Genomic DNA, 18788 nt, shown 5'->3' with positions numbered 1-18788 from the left:
GATGAACTCTTAAGTCACCAGACACTACCTGTAAAACATGAAAAATCTTTGAAAATATTAGGAAGGGATAAAAATATACATAGTTTGTTAAATTAAAATTAATGGGTAAAGAGAACTAAGGTTTATTTGGTTTTTACAAAGAGAAACTGAAAAAAAAAATCTCCGTTTTGCCCTTTTAAAATTCTAGCTTAAATTAACTTCATGTAATAATCAATTTTAAATTAGTGTACCTTGTTATCTGTTGTAATTTTAAGTTGATGATGAAGTTTTATAATTTGCTCATTCAACTGGTCAATTTCTACCTCTTTTTCTTGCATTATTTGAGCAAATTTCCCCAACAACATATGTTGGTCCTGAGTAGAGATAGCATCAGATTCCTTTATAGCAAATCCCAGTTTCTCCATTCCATCCTAGGGACAAAAATAACCATCCCAGTTTGACAGATCATTACATGTGATTTTTAAAGTTTCTTTCAATTAACTTTTACAAAAAACATAGTGCCTAAAATGTACAAATTAAAAAGATTCAGAAATATCATACAGTTATTGCAAATCAATAATTCTTAAAATATTTTGATAAAAGGTATGCAATTTTTTTCATTTATAATGATCTAAAATGTCTCCATGCAAATCCATATGCAGCAAATGTTCCTCTGTTAAGTACTACTTAGCAGCTGGATTTAGCAAATGCTTAATACTAACATTCGCACAAGACAAAAACTATGAATTATACATAGGCAAAGTTTTCCTTCACTACTTACCTTAAATAATTTGTTTTCTTGTTCAAGTTCTTGTAGGCGGGTAGCAGATTCTTTTTTCTGAATTTCTAATTGCATATGTAGTTGCTGAACTTCTTCATTCTTATTTTCCAGTTCTTCTCTAAATTGTTCTAACTGTTCTTCTAAGTTTGTGATCTTTGATGCCAAAATTATCAAAAAGAAAGAGAAAAAAACTATTTATAAAAATGTTTGTCAAGAGAGAATGAAGAATGCCGTATTTGCTCTATAAAGTGTGTATTTTTTTTAAAAATTTATTTTGTAAATTAATTTTTAGAGAGAGGGGAAAGGGGAGAGAGAGAGAGAAAGAGAAACATCGATGTGAGAGAGAAACATTGATCGGTTGCCTCCCGTATGCACCCCGACCCGCAACCTAGGTATGTGCCCTGACTGGGAATCAAACCAGCAACTTTTGGTGTACAGGGCAAAGCTCAACCAACTAAGCCACTGACCAGGGCTATGAGAATAAAGGAAATGGGTTTCTCTAAGTCAGATGTAACTCTGGTTTCTAGACTTTTTCAAACTTAACACCCTTAAACCATCCTGCCCAAAGCAAAGAGGAGACCTTCAGAGGAAGGATATGGGAGCTATTTCCTACCTAAAATATCCTCTGGTAAAGCAGAAAAAGGATCATGGGAGAAGGAAAAAAGTCTACAATTAAAATCTTATTTGATGTTAAATGTAGCTTCTATATAAAGGTTGAAGTAAGTTGTAGAATTAAATCAGTTATTTTCACCACCAGGAGAGAATAGCTCTATTTAGGCCATATTAATACCCAATGAAAGATCTGGCTGCCATGTGCCTTGTTTAAGCAGAAGGAAGCAGAGGTGGAGGCCAGAAACACAGAAACTTAAAGAATAATTTAGTTATTAATACTATTTTAGGAGAAAATTAGGGAGCTCCTATATGTAGGACAACAGAATTTTAGCTCATTTTTGAGGACAGATTAGCATTAGTAGATAAAGTAATTTCTCTTTGATGCTTATATAGAGACTGAAACTAATTATCAATATTAGAAGTTCCTACTGTTATAATTAAAAAACTGGGTTTGATTGGGGACAGGAACAGTCATTTAGCTCATTGCTTTGTAGCTACTTATAAATATTTAATGAATGGATCTGCAAACGTGTATTTACCTGATGATCAAATTGTTGCATTAAAAACAACCTAAGATGCAGAAGCAGCATTTAATGGCAGCTGGCAGTCTATAAACCATTTATCGCCTTAGAACTTGAAAGGGGGCATGTACTTATTACACACAGATACGTGATCAGAGTCATATCTTAGGACTGACAAAGCAAAGACCTTCAAAATTGTTTAGCCTAATACTTCCTTAACAGAAACAGTAATGATACTAGTAACAATAGCCATCATTTATAGACAATTTACTGTGAGGCACTGCATAAGCACTTTAAATATATTATTTTTAAAAAACCCTGTAACAGCCTGGCCAGGCATGGCTCAGAGGTTGAGCGTCGACCTAGGATCCAGGCAATCAGGGTTTGATTCCCGGTCAGGGCACATGCCTGGGTTGTGGGCTCGATCAATGACTCATCATTAATGTTTCTGTCTCTCTCTCTCCCTCTCCCTTCCTCTCTCTGAAAACAATAAAGATATAAAAAAAAAAAGTTAAAAAAAATAAAAATAAAAACAAAAAACAAAAAACCCTGTAACAAACTTATGAGATCTTTGCTAAGAAAATCCCCAGCTCAGAGATGAGGAAGGGAGTCATTGAGAGGAGTACCTAGTCCTGAGGTCACAAGCTAGTATGTGGAAGCCAGCTTTTGAACCTGGGAGCTCACTTCTGGAGCCTTACTTTTTACCAAAAGGGAAATGGTTTTTATTTCAGTCTCCAATGCCTTGTCCTTGATATCCTTAGTTATAGGAGTTCTGTTCAGCTAGTCTTCAGGTGGTTCTCAGGATTGACTGTTCTGTAGTTTCGCTGTAATTCCGATGTGGTCACAGGGGGAGGCGAGTGCAGTATATACCTACTCCACCACCCTGACAGGCTGGAGCCTTACATTCTTAACTATCATTTATTCTGCTTCCAATAATTAATGTCTAAGACTTATATTTAAATTATTTTCTCTAACACTGGTATTAAACTCAGTAGACACACCTTAAATACACTTAGGAGTTGGGCATATATAATTATCAGGTTAGTTTGTTGAAAATTATGATTATATCTTCTTCAAAGTTATCTAATATAATAGTATTTATACCTATCACTATCTTCTACAACTTCTTTTGATGACAAGGTATTATTTCAACACATACATAGATATTTAAGCTCAAAATTGCTGCCCTAGCTCACAGGGTATTTATTTTCTTTTCGATACAATAGATTAAAGTCAAATACTTAGCTCTGTGATCTAAAGCCTTGCTATTCAAAGTGTGGTCCCTGGCGTAGCAGGACTGGCATCATCTGGGAACATATTAGATGTAAAGATTCTTAAGCCCCACCCAGACCTGCTGAATCAGAACTGTCATTTCAACAAGATCCCAGGGGGATTCATATGCACATTAAAATTCGAGAAGCACTGGTCTAAAGCACTAACATTCCTGTTATAAATAGCTGAACTTGAGGCATCACAACAGAGACTTCAATTCCCCAAAATTACACTGTAGGGCATTCTTTCCTTTTATTCAGCCACACTCCAGTTTCAGTCCCAGGCTGTATTAATATTGAGTCTATAAGAACCTTAGAGCAGAAGAATATTATTAAGGTTTAAAAATAGAATGGTAGCTATTTGTTTTAATCTTGTTTAATCTAGCTACCAAAGGATATTTATGTAGTTGCTGAACTTCTACTGGATTACATTAATTTGGCCCATTTGTGTTTTCTTTTGAAGTGTTTTTATCTTTTTAAAATGTGTATGTTTCCCTAGTGCTTGTTTTACAATTGGACAGTGGTGGTATGCATGTGGTAAGAACTCAATAAATGCTGGCCCTAGCAGGTTTCTCAGTGGTTAGAGTGTCGGACTATGGACTGAAGGGTCCTGGTTCTATTCCAGCCAAGGGCATGTACCTCAGTTGCAGGCTCCCCCTGGCTCTGGTCGGGATTTGTGTGGGAGGCAACCACTTGATGTGTGTCTCTCTCACATCCATGTTTCTCTCTCTCTCTCTCTCTCTCTCTCTCTCTCTCCCTCCCTCCCTCCCTCCCTCCCTCTCTCCCTTCCACTCTCTCTGAAAAGCAATGGAAAAAGTATCCTCAGCTGAGGATTAAAAAAATAAAAAATAAAAATAAATGCTGAATACTTATATTCTAACAAGGCAAAACATGCCCCAATGCTTTTGCAGTACAGCAATACAGAGTCCCACAATGAGAGAGAAACTGGAGGAAGTCTTGCTCACCTGCTTACTGTAGGACCATGAGCAACTTACGTCACCTCTCGTAAGACTCAGGTAAGACAGATATGACAATAGAGCTCATCCTCAGGGAGAGCGCAAGGATACTAACATAGGACATTTGAAATACTTACACTTTCTAGCACAGACATAAACAAACTATTATTACTTATTATTGTCATCTGTAAGCCATCTCTATAGGGAGCTAAAACCTACTGAAGTCGTCTTTTTCTTAAAGAGTTTTTCCTTCTATTTCTCTCTACATTATTTCCCTTCTCTTATCATCCTGAAACTCCTATCTTTTAAAGTCGTCTTCTCTTTCTAAATATTATAATAAACTTAAAAAAGTTGTATACAAATTTAGGCTATGAGAGTAGCCTAAAAGTATCTCAAATATAATGACACATACAGACATCTAATGCTTATACTCCATCAGATATCTGAAAACATTTGCAGGATAGAATGCTTAAGTTGTTTTTACTGAAAGGTATGTTCTAATTTTATGTTCCTGTCTTTCAGCCTCCAGTTACAGGCTGAGTGGGTTCTGACACCATACTTATCACTGTTATTAAAAACTAGTGGACCAGGCCCAGCTGTCGGGTTAGCTCTTTACTCATTTAACATGTCTGGTTCTATGTCATCTGTAAGAACTGGGAGTTGGTTTGTGAGGTCTCTTGCAGTTCTAAACAACTACAATTAATTCTAAGTAAAAGATAGACAGTTATTGTGTACTTACTTCAAGAAATTAAGGTGTTAGTAAAGTGATATAAAATTCAAATAATAATAAAAATATTAAAATAGTAAACTTAAATCAACTATCCATAATCAACTATCATTGGTTTGGGGTACAGTTTTAAAGGTCCATCTTTTTAGGGACCAGACAATTTCTTTGACTACTTAGTATGAAGTAAATCTTTAAATGTTAATTCTTTTCAAAATATATAGAAGTGGTTACATATAAACAAAAGTGTTCCCCATCTCTTGCACAAAAACCAAAAAACAAAATAAACAACAATCTTTTAGCTAAACATTAGTATTATGTGTTAGTGAGAAAATAATTCTGCTCATAGAAATGATTATTTCTATTAGCTTTTTTCTCCTTTAAATATATTCTCTGAGCTGTAGTTTTAGCTGATGTCTAAATCATTCTTATACTTTTCAAAGCACTTATTAACATTTATATACTTTTTAAGTTCAATAAATATTTGTTAAAATATATTAAATGTCCTGAGGAAATTATATATAGAAAGATAAAAATGTAATTAAAAAATTAAATATTCTAAATGATATAATATAGCTAGACAATATAGAGTACAATAGGTTTTAGAAAAACTAACAGACAAAGGTTTAAATATGTTATAATTTAATTACAAAGTGGAAATTACTGTTTTAAAAGTGGGGTTTTTTTGGGGGAGGGGAGAGTAGAAAAATGTAACTCTATATAATTACTTTATTATTAATCTTTTGTTTTAAGAATATGTTTAGTATATTATAAAACAGCACTATAATCTCCCAGGTCAATACAACTTAAAAAAAAAACCAACAACAAAGTAACAGTAATTCAAAGCCGATGGTAAGGTCTACCGAAAAGAAAGACACTGCCTTTGCCCTAACACTACTCACTATTTCTGTCATCTCCTCTTTATTCAATGCATATCTAACCAACCTGGCCTCCTTTTTGTCCTCAAAACTTCTTGCTGCATCAAGCCATTTACACTTGTTGTCCCCTCTACCTGTAACACTCTTCCTTCCTCACACCAGTGATCTGTTCAAATGTTTACTGTCTTCAAGGTGAACATAGGCAATGAGCTAGGAACAGTCTAAACTTTGGTTTTAGACCATAAACTCCACTCTGTTAAAATGGTATTTTCATGGTGACTTATTTATAATAATTCAAAGCACGATTGTCATTAAAAATAAAACTCTTTACCTCTTTTTCCTTTCTGTCTATGGCGTCTCTCTCAGCCTGCAATTGCACTTCTAGGGACAATTCTGTTTTAGCTTCCACAGCTCCAAATTGTTTTCGGTCCTCGACCTTTAAATATATAAGAATTTTCTCAAAATTTCAGACATTGAATCTTGATTATCCTTTTTAATTGGAGAAGTAGCAATTATATTTCTCCAAACAGAAGTAGATAATCTACATTAGTGAATTACCAAAAAGTTACAGGTATTCAGTCTTGAATGCATTTTATACAAATTCAAACAGAAATGTCTGACACTCTTAAAATTCATTCCTCAGACAAAATGAAGGCTATCCCCTCAACTGCCCCCCTCCCAAGCTGCCTTATCCTGCTCTTCTTTTTTCATTCATTTTTGCTTTTTGCAGTATAATGGGAACAGATTTCTTTACTTCCTAGTCTGTGGTAAAGCATCGCCTAAACTGGTGTCCACAGTTTTTTCACTTGGCAGTTATTTTAGAATCACAAACTTATTGATGGTTAAAAGGGTAATTAATTCTTCTGGTTTAACTAATCTTCCTTTCTCAGGATTAAGCCATGCAAGCAATATTTGGAAACAAAGACAAACAGAAATCGTTATAATGTCAATGAAGACATAGAGATACATATATTATGCAATAACATCAGTAAATAGTAATTTTTTGGGGAAAGAACTCATGTTTGTGTAACTAAGAGTAATCTGCATTAAAACGTGATAAAAATCAACCCAAAGAAAATTTTGCACCTTTTGGAAAGTGTCTGTACTAATGAGTAAGGCTTGCTCCAGTTCTCTGACTCTGAACTCCAGTTTCTCAATTTCTTCATTCCGTTCTTGTATGTCCCTCTGAAGCTGCTCTTTAGAGAGCAATAGCTCACTGCATTTGTCTGTTTTTTCTTTCAGATGATTTGTTAACTGTTCAACCTGGAAATACATAATAAACAAACACTGTAAATTTAAAACATTTCAGCAAGTTAGTAACACATCTGTCCTCATTTCAGAAAGTAATTTTAGATGCTACGCTTATTTCTTTATAAGAATAGCATCTATTGTCTCCAACTATGGTGATATTTTCTGAGTTGATAAAACTAAAAAGAACTAGGTAAGAGAAATAATATTGGTTTTAACAATACTTTAAAAGTTCTTTCCCTTAAGACTAGACTTTATCCAGCTAGAAGGAGAAATTAATTTTTAAATAATGTTGAATTATAAGCTCCAATGGCATAAGTACACTAAAACCTAATAAAGATGACAAATTTACATAGTACTAACTTAGAATATTATGTGAGTTAACATTACCTAAAAAAATCTTTCATGGATTCTATTTTTCTTTCCACAAATGCTTATAATTGATGCATAGTAATATAATGGTTTTAAATACCACAGGGATGGGAGGGGATGGGGGGGCTTTAACAAAATCGCTTGGAAAGTTTTTTCAGCCTCCACATTTCAGCAGCTCAGAATAGAGAAGAGAATGTGGGGTGGTGAGAGGGATCTGTGCACCTTCAAAGTTTCCCTAAGTGATCCTGATATGCAGGTCCATTCAAGTAAGTGGTTTTGTGATGGAAGGATACAGGAAGATTTAATAAGACAGCTTATGAAATTAGCTCTAATCAAGTGAAGAGAGAAAGCTTATTACTAAAAAAAAGTGATAGTAAGACAAAACAAAATTCTACCCTATTTCAGTGAGATACTTTGAGGAAATTATTTAAAAATGATACTTATTCCTCAAAACATGAAAAGAAATACAAGCTTACCTATAATTAATTACAGGTTCAAGAATGACCATAATAAAGCACTGGCAGACTAAGATTCAGAATAAAGTCAAGAGAAAAGACAACACAGCAGGTACAGCACAATGATACATTATACTACTACAGGTCATTTTTTTTGATCTTGAGAAAATCAGAAGCTGGGGAACCACATCTGGCAAGGTAAGGAGAGAACCAATGGGTCACAATGTTCCTGGAGAAAATAAAATATACATATACATCCTTGTTTGTTTCTTGAAGTTTCATGAATGAAGCAGGTCACACTTCTCAAATATAAGAAAGCAAACAGGAAATGATGGCAAATTCTAAAGCTTAAATATCCTTTTGAGTTTCAACAACACAGAGCTATTTTTCAAAAGTTAAAAATGTTTATTAGAAATAAGGCCAGTAAGTACAAACTCTGGGGATTGATAACTTTTCCATTGTTCTAGTAGATAAGGCCATTGTTCTATATCAGAGTACTTCTATTCAATGGAAATGTAGATCCATTTTATTTAAGGAGTTTACAGCCATTTTATACTTTCTTTGGAATGCTTTTAAGAGAAATAAAATCCAATAAACTCCATAGAAATTATATACTATAAAATTCTTAAAATTTTTTATTTATTGATTTTAGAGAGAGGGAGGGAGAGGAGAGGAGAGAGAAAAAGAGAGAAAGAAACATTGATTTGTTGTTCTACTCATTTATGCATTAACTGGTTAATTCTTACATGTGCTCCAACAGGGGAATGTACCCACAACCTCAGTGCATTCAGATGGCAAGCCGACCAACTAACCTACCCAGCCTGGGCTATCCAAAAAAATTTTTTTTAAACAGAAATTATTTTGGACCCCGGCCAGGTAGCACAGTTGGTTGCAGCATCGTCCTGATGCACCAAGGTTGTGGGTTCAATCTCTGGTCGCGGGACATACAAGAATTAACCAATGAATGCACTCTGTCCTTCTCCTCTCTCTAAAATAAAAATATTAAAAAAATTACTTTCAGAAATAATAGTTAAATGTAAGTGTTCATTATGTACCAGGCCAATATTTTGATGAGATGGTTCAATTACAATCTCTATTTTAGAAAAGAGTAAACAAGTTTTAGAAAGTGATATACACCTAGTAAAGGGCAGAGCCATGATCTGAACTAAACCCAAGCATAATGGTCTAACCCCAAGCACAATCTCTTTATAACCATGATAAGCCATCTTTAGCAATTTCTACAACAAATCTTCCCTCATTCAGGTAGCATTCATTTGATAAATATAGAGTTCTGGCTATGTTTTTATATAACAAGAAAATGGACAGTTGGGATGAAAAAGTAGAAACGCAAGAGAGAGTAGTAAGGAGGCTACCAAAACCATCGAAGCAAAAAATGGCAACAGCTAGGATTTAGGAAGATGAATGAAAATGAAAAAAATAGGAAAATGTAGTGAAACCTAACTCACCAATAGATTAGAAGTAGGGGCTGAGAAAGAGTGGGATCAAGAATGAATTCTAGGTCTCAGCAATGAGGAAGGTGGAGGTGGTATAAAAGTTACTAAAATGAAGGAACACGCTTTATTCTTTGTCGGTGGGGGCTAGTCAGGTATTAAGAGCTCTCTTCTGAACATATTAATTTTAAGACATCTAAGTGGAGATGTAGAGTGGACAGCTGAATACTCAAGTCTGGAGCTCAACTGAGATGTCAGGGCCAGATACACAAAAGTGGAGTCATTTATATATAACTGCCTGGGACGAGAATATTAATAGGGAAGAAAAGCAGGCCCAAGGCTAACATTTAGGGTGCTCTGTCATTTATTTTGGGTCAAAGAACAAAGACTAGAGAAAGAGACCAATGAAGTGGGTGTGTCACAGAAGCCAAGAGAAGGAAGTGTTTCCGGAAGAAGGCTGCATGAATGCCCCTGAATGGTCTAGTCCAATACAGACAGAGAAATGATTACTGGACATAGCCGTGAGGCTGTGGGTAACCTTCACAGAACAGTTTCCACAGAGCAGAGGATACAACCCCACTTGAGACAGAAACTTCACTGGAGTGGACTGAGAAGAGAATGGGAGATGGGGAAGTATAGAGTGAATGAATATAGACAACTCATTTGATCAGTTTTGTTGGGCATGGGAAATAGAAAAATGAGAAGGGAAGTTTGTTTCACTGGGCAATACTAAAAGATAAATATAAGTAGAAATGATTCCAGATATCAATACAAATAATTTTTAGGGTTTTAAGAACTTTCTCATAATGAAGTAATACTTATTCTGATTTTGAAGGTATACATACAACGGTAAGAATTCCTTTTAAGTTTTTCACAATATGCACCTTATTTTACAGGCAATGTATAACTTATTTTAAGACAGAAAATATCAGTAAAGTTCTTACCTCTCTAGTTTGATGTTCATTGATAGGCTGGAATCGAGGTACAACCTTAAGTTGCTGTTCTAGTTTCTGTATCTCTTGTTGGAATACATCTCTCTCATGTTCTCTATCAATGGCTTGCTCCTGAATTTTAATAACAGTAATCAAAGAAATAATATTTACTGAAGCTGTTATTTCCCTCATATCCCTTTGGTTATAGGTTATAGTTTTGTTTAAAGACAAACAACTGATGACCACAGAATACTCCAAACCAAAAGGTTTAAAAAGATAACATTTTTTTGTATGGTACATAGCCTACACGGGCTCTTCAACAAAAATTTAGGCATTTTAATATTATTTGAAGCATATTTCTTTTTATATGAGTAATGTTAAATACAAAATAAAAAAAAAATATTCTCCTTAAAATTAATTTAATTTTTGGAACAAAAGAGGAATTCCACTGTTAATTTAGTTATTAAACAAAATAAATAGAAGAAATTGTTTAGTAAGTCAATTTATTTCACACTAATCTAGGTTTTACACCTAAAATTATATAATGTATAAGGATCTGATTCTCTTCTCTGTGAAGGGAATTTCAGGCTTAAATGAAACCCCAAAGAGGAACATCCACATGAAATTAGAGATGTGACATCTTTTTGGAAGAGAGTAATGACAGCGTAACAACTATTCTAGGCCCTTGTTTCCCAGGGAACACTGTTACCTGTATGTATGTCTTTTGTGGGTGAAACAATGGCGGCGAATCACCTCTCAGGATCCTTACCTGCTTTGGCTATTGGTTAAAGGAAAGGCTAGGACAAGCTTCTTAACTATGAATTTGAAAAGGCTAACTGGTAGGGCTTCTTCATAATTTGTACCACTTTTAATTCTGATTGCTGATTCTAACAATTATTAGAATTTTTAATTGGAAAAGCTCTTTTCAATTAATTGGTAAAGACACATATAGATGAAAATATGGAATTCTTAAGTCTCTTCATAATTTAAAATTCACTAAGTACAATAGCAGCAGGTAGCATTCCACTGAGAAAAATCAATATTTAAGTTGAGAATACTTACATCTAAAAATTTTCTTGTTTTTTCCAACTGCTTTTCCAGTGCTTGGTTCTGCTGTCTTAAATCCATTAGTTCAGCATTTTTTTCTTGTTCCAGCTCTATAAACCTACTGACTTGTTCCTCAACATCTATTTCTAGAGCTTTCACTTGCTTTTGAAGGTCATCACGTACTTTTTCAGCTTGACACTGTACTTCGAGCTTTTCCTTCATCAGTTTTTCTGTCTCCTGTAGTAATTCTGTTTATAAATGCAAAATATATTATGTTAAATCACAGTGATGTTATGATAGTGAACCACCATAATTATGTTTAAATTTTACCTTCATGACATAAAGATAAGTTTTATATCAAACACATGTAGAAAAAGAAAATATTCTCATGAAAATATCAAAATAACATTCCTATATTAGTAAGCAAGTAGTATCAATAAAATGATACAGAATTAACAAAAAGAATGTCCTGTCACTAAAAACAGTATTTTTTGTGAAAACAGCACAGCACATCACCAAAAAAAAAAAAAAAAAGGGAAAAATCCACTTTTACTATGAGGAAAATGTTGAACAAAGTCTAATTAAATTCAAGCACATAAATAACTCAGGCAAAAATCAATTCATTTTAAAACCATAAAAGTCACTTTTTTATGCATACACAATACACATGAAGATCAAATACTGCAAATCTTTAACCAAGGCAAGTAAAAGTTAGAGAAAAATACAACTGCAATCAGAATTTCCTGTTAGTCTTACGCCTTATTAGATTCATATTCCTGAGTGAGTCGTGCACACTCACCTGTATGTCTATCAAGGGAAAACTGGTAAGTAGGAGAGGCAGTGTGGTGCAGTGCTTAGGAGCAGAGACTGTGGGTTTAAGTCCTAGTTCTGCCATTTATCTTATATGTGACACTTTACATAATACCCTTCGTTTCCCTTATATGTAAACTAGGGACAGTAATAGTACTGATCTCTAAGAGTTACTGTGGGATCAAATGAGTTAATATATGTAAAGAATAGTGCCTAGGGTATATGGCAGGCACTATGTAACTGTTAGCTATTATTATTACTATTAATCATACAATAATAAAATATACAGAGCCAAGTAAAACAGTCCTCTAATGAAGAAAATGGAAGAAACAAAATCCTAGAGTCTTTATACTAACTGGTCTGCCAACACTATACTCAGGATTAGGAATCTAGAAAATAGCTTTCCTTTTAAAACAACACTGATTTGGATGTTAATATAAAAGTAAATCAACCAAAAAGTCTCTTTATGAAATTTCATTGATTCTGTTGATACCATCATCTTACATACTTCCTGATTTAGAAACAGCATTTTGAAAAGCCATAGGCTGCAAGATTTAACATATTTGTTAAAGAAAAATGTTTAATAAACCAACATTTAAAAAAATCAAAATGATCTTAAGATCTGTGGGAAAACAGACATAAGATGATGATGGTCACTATGAATCTTAGTTGTTAATTTCAAATATAAATATGTATTTTTGGTGTAAGAAAAGTTTCGTTAAAGAGAAAAGTTAGTATGAAACACAACAACAAAATTAGAGGTATGCTAGTTGGCTGAAAGTCTAAGGGTCACCCAATTTTTGGAGTCGTAAGTTTACCACCCAAAGATTGGCCATGCAATTGTATAAACACACCTGATCCAGGTGCTGCATCGACTGCAGCATCTACTAGTCCTATGAGAACAGAAAAAAACAAAACAAGAACACACATACAGAACAAAAATATAATTTACATGTCTTCTATTTTCTAAAATAGGGTAATATACACACACAAAATAACTAGATGTAAAAGGTGAAACCATTGAATATTATGGTAACATGTTGAGATGTACCAGTGTTTCTTGAATATTTTACATATATGACCCATATAGTTTCCACATTAAAACTTGTGTTGAACAAATCTGAGCAACCAGAAAAAATTACATATATAGTAAAACCTCGATATAACAGACTAATTTGGGTGAGGGGGTGTCAGGTAAAGCCAAAAGTCTGTTATACAAGAAAGTAGGTTTTACGAATGTGAAAAAACTGACAAATTAGTTTACCTGTTTTTACTTATGTAGACACATTTGTGTAATTAAGTATGTATGAAAACTTTAATTTCACTGAAAAGTTTTCTATATGTATTACTGTAATTTTAAATTTATACTGAATAGGTCTAGTAAATGTGTGCATTCACCAGTCACCGCCAGTAAACAAATGCACAGGGCTGGGGCGTGGCTTAGCCCACATCGGAACACAGCACAACTACTGCAGAAAGTCACGCCAGGTGGCAACAGAGACAATTATCTCACTCGATATGGTGTGGTCACATGCTAATCATTCACTGAACACTGTTTACGAATGGTGACTCTTGGATTTAAATATGTAGATTGTAGTTGTAGATATGTAATATTTACGTCAGTGAATTTACTATAGTGTTTTTTCCAACACATGGCTTGTTTGCTATAATTTGTTAAAAATAACAGTGGCCTGGCTGGGCGTGGCTCAGCAGTTGAGCATCGACCCAGGATTCAAGCGATCGAGGTGCGATTCCTGGTCAGGGCACATGCTGGGGTTGTGGGCTCGATCCCCAGTCGGGGGCGTGCGGGAGGCAGCCGATCAATGACTCTCTCATCATTAATGTTTCTATCTTTCTCTTTCCTTCTCCTTTCCTCTCTCTGAAATCAATAAAGATATATTTTTAAAAAACCACAAAAAACAGTGAATTAATAACAAAAAAGTAACCTGTTAATTTAATTATAATCAAAACTTGGTTAAAAGCATTTTAACCAAGGAGTCAATTTTCACATATGACATACAGACCAGAAATTTTGTCTGAAGTCTGTTAAATCGAGATCCACAAAATCGAGGGTTTACTGTATTACAAAAATGTATGTTGTATTTCTACACTAATAAAATTCAACTAGTAAAACCACACACAATTCCAAAAGCTTGTGAAATAGAAAAGAGGATATGATAAAAAGGATTTAAAGTTCCATTTTTACAAAGACTGACATTTATGATTTATGTTTTTCCGGCTAAACACACTTTACTTCAAGATGTTACCTATTTTCTCACTGAAAAAAAGAAGAAAGGTTATTGGTAAATTCATGTTTTCTTTGAACTCCTACTTAGATTAAACTAGATGTCAGTCTGCTTTTAACAGTCACTGACTGACCTTTCAAGCTATTCTCTTGCAGGCCAAAATCCACCCTCACCTGCTCACTACTAGTGCCAGATCAGTGCTCTTAGTTATTTCATCCAAGTATACATTTTCACTGCCTTTCTGCTATTAAAAGAACTAAATCTTACACAAGTTAAAAAAATATCCTGTCTCATTATGTGCAGCTTTCTCTTGAGGCAGAGGTTTAAAGAAAAATGAAGAATGATCTTTTCCTGTTAAAATTTGCCAAAGGACAAAGAAAAAAAAATCCTGATTCCACATATTTGGCTAATAAGGCATTTACCAATAAGGTAGATTTTCTTATAATTTTTTGATCCCTATGAAAAATACATGAATAATAGCATTGAAAGGGGGGGAAAAGCCACCTGAACTTTTCAGGAATGTTTCATAAAAAGTCTAAAAATACATACGCTGTTCGACTGGGCCTGCCTCTGCTTTCATAGCCTCCTTCTGTCTGCATAGCAATTCTCTTTCTTCCTGGATCTGCTGTTGTTCTGCTTCCAATTCTTGTAACCTGTTACTTGCACATAACAATTCCTGCTCAAGTCGATCTATTATATCGGCTTTTTCCTGAATTTGCCTTTCATAAAGAGTTTTTTCATCTGCATAGCCATCAATGACACCTGTAAGATAAAATCAACGGGGAATGGATTACTTATTTCAAATTGTACCATTAGGTTTTATATAAACAATAAAAGGGGTATACTGCTAGCAAAACTTTAAATCATTCCAAGCTATTAAAAGTTATGGATGAATTTGCTGCTGCTGCTAACTACAATATGTTCAATGCAGCTTTTTTCTTGTTGACCATTATGCCTAAATATGAAATTCCTCTAAACATTCTATGCTAATATATCACATCATGTGGGTTTAACTCACTTTATTAAACAGATATAAATAGATGCGTTCCTGGAAAGCTTAATATAAATCAGATGCTTGTGAACTGAATCACATTTTAAATATACTAGAGAAAGTTGATAGTTTAAGTGATTCTACAAGGCCAACACCCACAATAGCATGGTACATTATAAACAGCATGCGGCTTTACAAACTTAGAGCCTGGCAGCACCATTTAATGGTAGGTGACCGTGAAAAATTATTAACATCTCTTAGCTTCAGTTTCCTCACCTTTAAATTATAAGAGTTGTCTTAGGATGGTGGGATTATGGTAACAACCCATCATCCATTTCTGTATTTTCTAAAAAGTTTTATACTTTCTATATTCTATTAAGTACTTTTTATAATTTAATATATATAGTTTTAAAAATTGTATGGAGTAATTTGAAGAAAAATTACATCTACTTTTTAATGGTCACTCTAAATTAGAGCAGATTAGTGGTTTCTAAACCTGGTTTGCATCAAAATCTCTATATTCAGACTTGAAATTTCCCACCCTCAGTTACCAATGGCAAGTTGCTCACCTTCAGCCTTACTGAGCTCCACAGCCAGCTGTTCTCTGGCCCTGGACTCCTCATGGAGGCGCTCTCGCAGCTCTTCTTGGCACTTCAGGGACTCTGTTGCTTCTCGTTTCTGTCTAAATGACTCACGCATCAACTCTGTCTGTGTAATTTTTGCATGTTCGAGCTAAACAAGGAGGGAAAGCATACAAGAAAGAAAATAATTAGTGTTGGGACTACCACTGTCATTCCCCATTAAAGCTTTCAAAGAAAATATTTTAAATAAGAATAAAGGCATACTGTTGAACTGTAGTCATTTAATATTTCTAGTACATGCTAACATTAGTATAATGGGATATCAGTAGACAAGAAGATTAGCTGTATAAGACTTTCCATAAAAGATGTATTCTAGCCCTAGCCAGTTTGGTTCGGTGGTTAGAGTGTCGGCCCACCGACTGAAGGGTCTGGGGTATGATTCTGGTCAAGGACATGTACCTTGGTTGCAGGCTTGATGGGCACTTGCAGGAGGCAACCAATCGATGTGTCTCTCTCACATCAATATCTATGTCTCTCTCTCTCTCCTTCCCTCTTCTACTCTCTCTGAAGAGCAATGGAAAAAATATCCTCGAGTGAGGATTAAAAAAAAAAAGCAGCTGTATTCTATTTTTATTGAACAAAAAAACTGCTTCTTTTGGAAATAAACCACTTTACATCACAAGATATGTATTCTAGTGTATAAAGAGATATAAAAAGTTAATAAGGCATAGGTTACTTTTGTATTTGCTATTCTATGTAACTGTACTCTATGCTAAACTTTCTTTTATATGTACATTTATTAATTAATTGTGACTCCTGCTGCACACTGTGAGGAACTAATAATATATGATTAATACAATGGCATCAATGAATAAAATCATAGTGGCAAAACAAAATGAAATTACATTTATAACCTATGTTTTACCTAAAAGCCTTATTTTCCATCCATTTGTGAAACAACTACAACTCTATTTGAATGTTCAGTTTCTTTTCAAAACCTTAGAGCACAGAGGTATTACCCATAAACACAGCCCCCTTAAAATGTTGTCACTGGCACACACTGACTACATTCTAAAACAATTTTTAAGATGACAAAATGACACTCAAGCATTGTACAAACTCAAGGCCAAAGCTCTCAAAAAACAGCGATCACTGTTATAGCTGCATAAACTTACAGAAAAGCACTGTCTCTGACTTAGTTTCTGGGCTGCTGACTGCTTATCTATTTTTATGGGAGCAACTACATGGGGAAAAATTGAGCTCAAATTGAGTACTTAGTCCTACATGGTTAACACTATTAAAAAATATTTTTAAAGCAATGATCATATACATTAATAATAGGCTCACAACAATGTCATAAGAATTTGTAAATTTATTTATAAAGTACTAAGTATATTAAAAAACATTACCATGTTTTAAGCTTAAAATATGAATCAAATATCATGGTTTCTGATTTATAGTCAGGTATCAATAATATATTATAAAATAAGAATATTTAAGGATATTTTAATTTTAAAGACATTTGCCCTTTACATGTGAGATGTATTTGCCATAGCAAATAGATTTTAGAGTTATTAAATAAAGTCTTTTATGGTCACTCTAAATCAATTTCTAAAACATCTAGTATGCAATCATTTATTTAAGACTCATAATGGAAAATTAAGCATATGTTTTAAATCAAACATTTCCTAAAATATATATAAAGTATTGTTACCTCAACAAAGATAACATTATATATGTATTTTTACTTTAGACTGGTAAAAGAGTATTTTCCTCTACAGGTGGATAATATACATTAATTTTTATTATAAAGAAACATGATAATAAAATATGAACTAATTTTTATATAACTACTCGCCTAAATTTACAGCCATGGGCTTTATTTTAAAAATATATCAATTGTTTCTACATGTACTATGTAACTTTTTTCTGTACATTATAAATTGGTTGCCTGGTATACACATGAAATCGCTAAAAGAGCTCAAAGGTCTAGCCAAAAAGGATACAAGTCTTTTTTCCGTTTTCAAATTTACTGTACAAATACAACAGAGCATTTACGCTAAAACAAATACTTTTTAGATAAGAAAATTAGGCAAGCCTTTGCTTCTGTATTCTACTTCTTGACAGGATCTAAGCCAGTCTTAAAGTACATTTAAATGTCTGCCATACTACCACAAGAAATAAGTTCAGTTTTACAAAACAAAACAAAAAAGAAGAATCAAATACCATAAATTTAGCCAACAAATTTCATTATCATAGCAGACTGCACCCACACTTTGTTGGAATAAGAGATTCCCTTCAAATGTTCATCTAAATACTTTATACTTAAAAAACCTTCTTTTCTATCCAGTTGAGGTATGATTTGTTCCTAATACCTATATAACACCTAATACTAAATATGAACTATATAAAAATTTCATATTCAATATTTTTAAATAATTTAAGAAACCTATCATTACATTAAAAGTATGTATAAAGCATCAGTAAATATTCTGTCACGTTAATATAAAAGTTACAGGGGCGGTAACAAAACTATTCTGAAAACCATCTGGCTTGTTAAATATTAGCCAGTATATTACAGTTAAAGCCATTAAAGTCATAAAAAGTGCTGAGTAACTGGTAGTTATACTGAATAACTTGTAGTGAATCATTCACAACATATTTAAGTCAAATGAACCTGAAATACCAACCTATGTTAGATACTTGTATCCTGAACAATGTTTATAAAAATGTATCTCGCCTAAAAAGCAAAAAAAGGGTATTTCCTCACAAGGTTAGTAGGCATATTAAAAACACTAAAAATAAGTTCCTTAGGGAGTTGGCAAAAAATTAAAATTAGAATCCTGGTCTCCTTTTTCCTTGGCTGAAACTACGGCCAATATGCCATATGATTGTAAACATTCCTAATTGGCTCAATGACAACTCACTTAGCT

The 18788-nt window shown here is 33.7% G+C and overlaps 1 protein-coding gene across 1 annotated transcript in view; it reads right to left on the bottom strand.

Moving 5' to 3' along the window:
- AKAP9 (A-kinase anchoring protein 9) overlaps window positions 1–18788 on the bottom strand; it is a 137342-nt gene that overhangs the window by 34872 nt on the left and 83682 nt on the right. Inside the window, exons 23-31 of the mRNA XM_081147848.1 lie at window positions 15844–16006; window positions 14833–15045; window positions 12892–12930; window positions 11243–11475; window positions 10193–10312; window positions 6809–6985; window positions 6054–6158; window positions 761–913; window positions 231–410 (exon numbers count right to left, since the gene is read on the bottom strand). Of these exons, the coding sequence (XP_081003974.1) occupies window positions 231–410; window positions 761–913; window positions 6054–6158; window positions 6809–6985; window positions 10193–10312; window positions 11243–11475; window positions 12892–12930; window positions 14833–15045; window positions 15844–16006 (1383 nt within the window). The remainder of the gene's footprint in view (window positions 1–230; window positions 411–760; window positions 914–6053; window positions 6159–6808; window positions 6986–10192; window positions 10313–11242; window positions 11476–12891; window positions 12931–14832; window positions 15046–15843; window positions 16007–18788) is intronic.

This window comes from Miniopterus schreibersii, assembly GCF_964146895.1.
Source record: "Miniopterus schreibersii genome assembly, chromosome: 9".
Lineage (NCBI taxonomy): Eukaryota > Metazoa > Chordata > Mammalia > Chiroptera > Miniopteridae > Miniopterus > Miniopterus schreibersii.
This window is presented reverse-complemented; position numbering and strand designations above follow the sequence as displayed.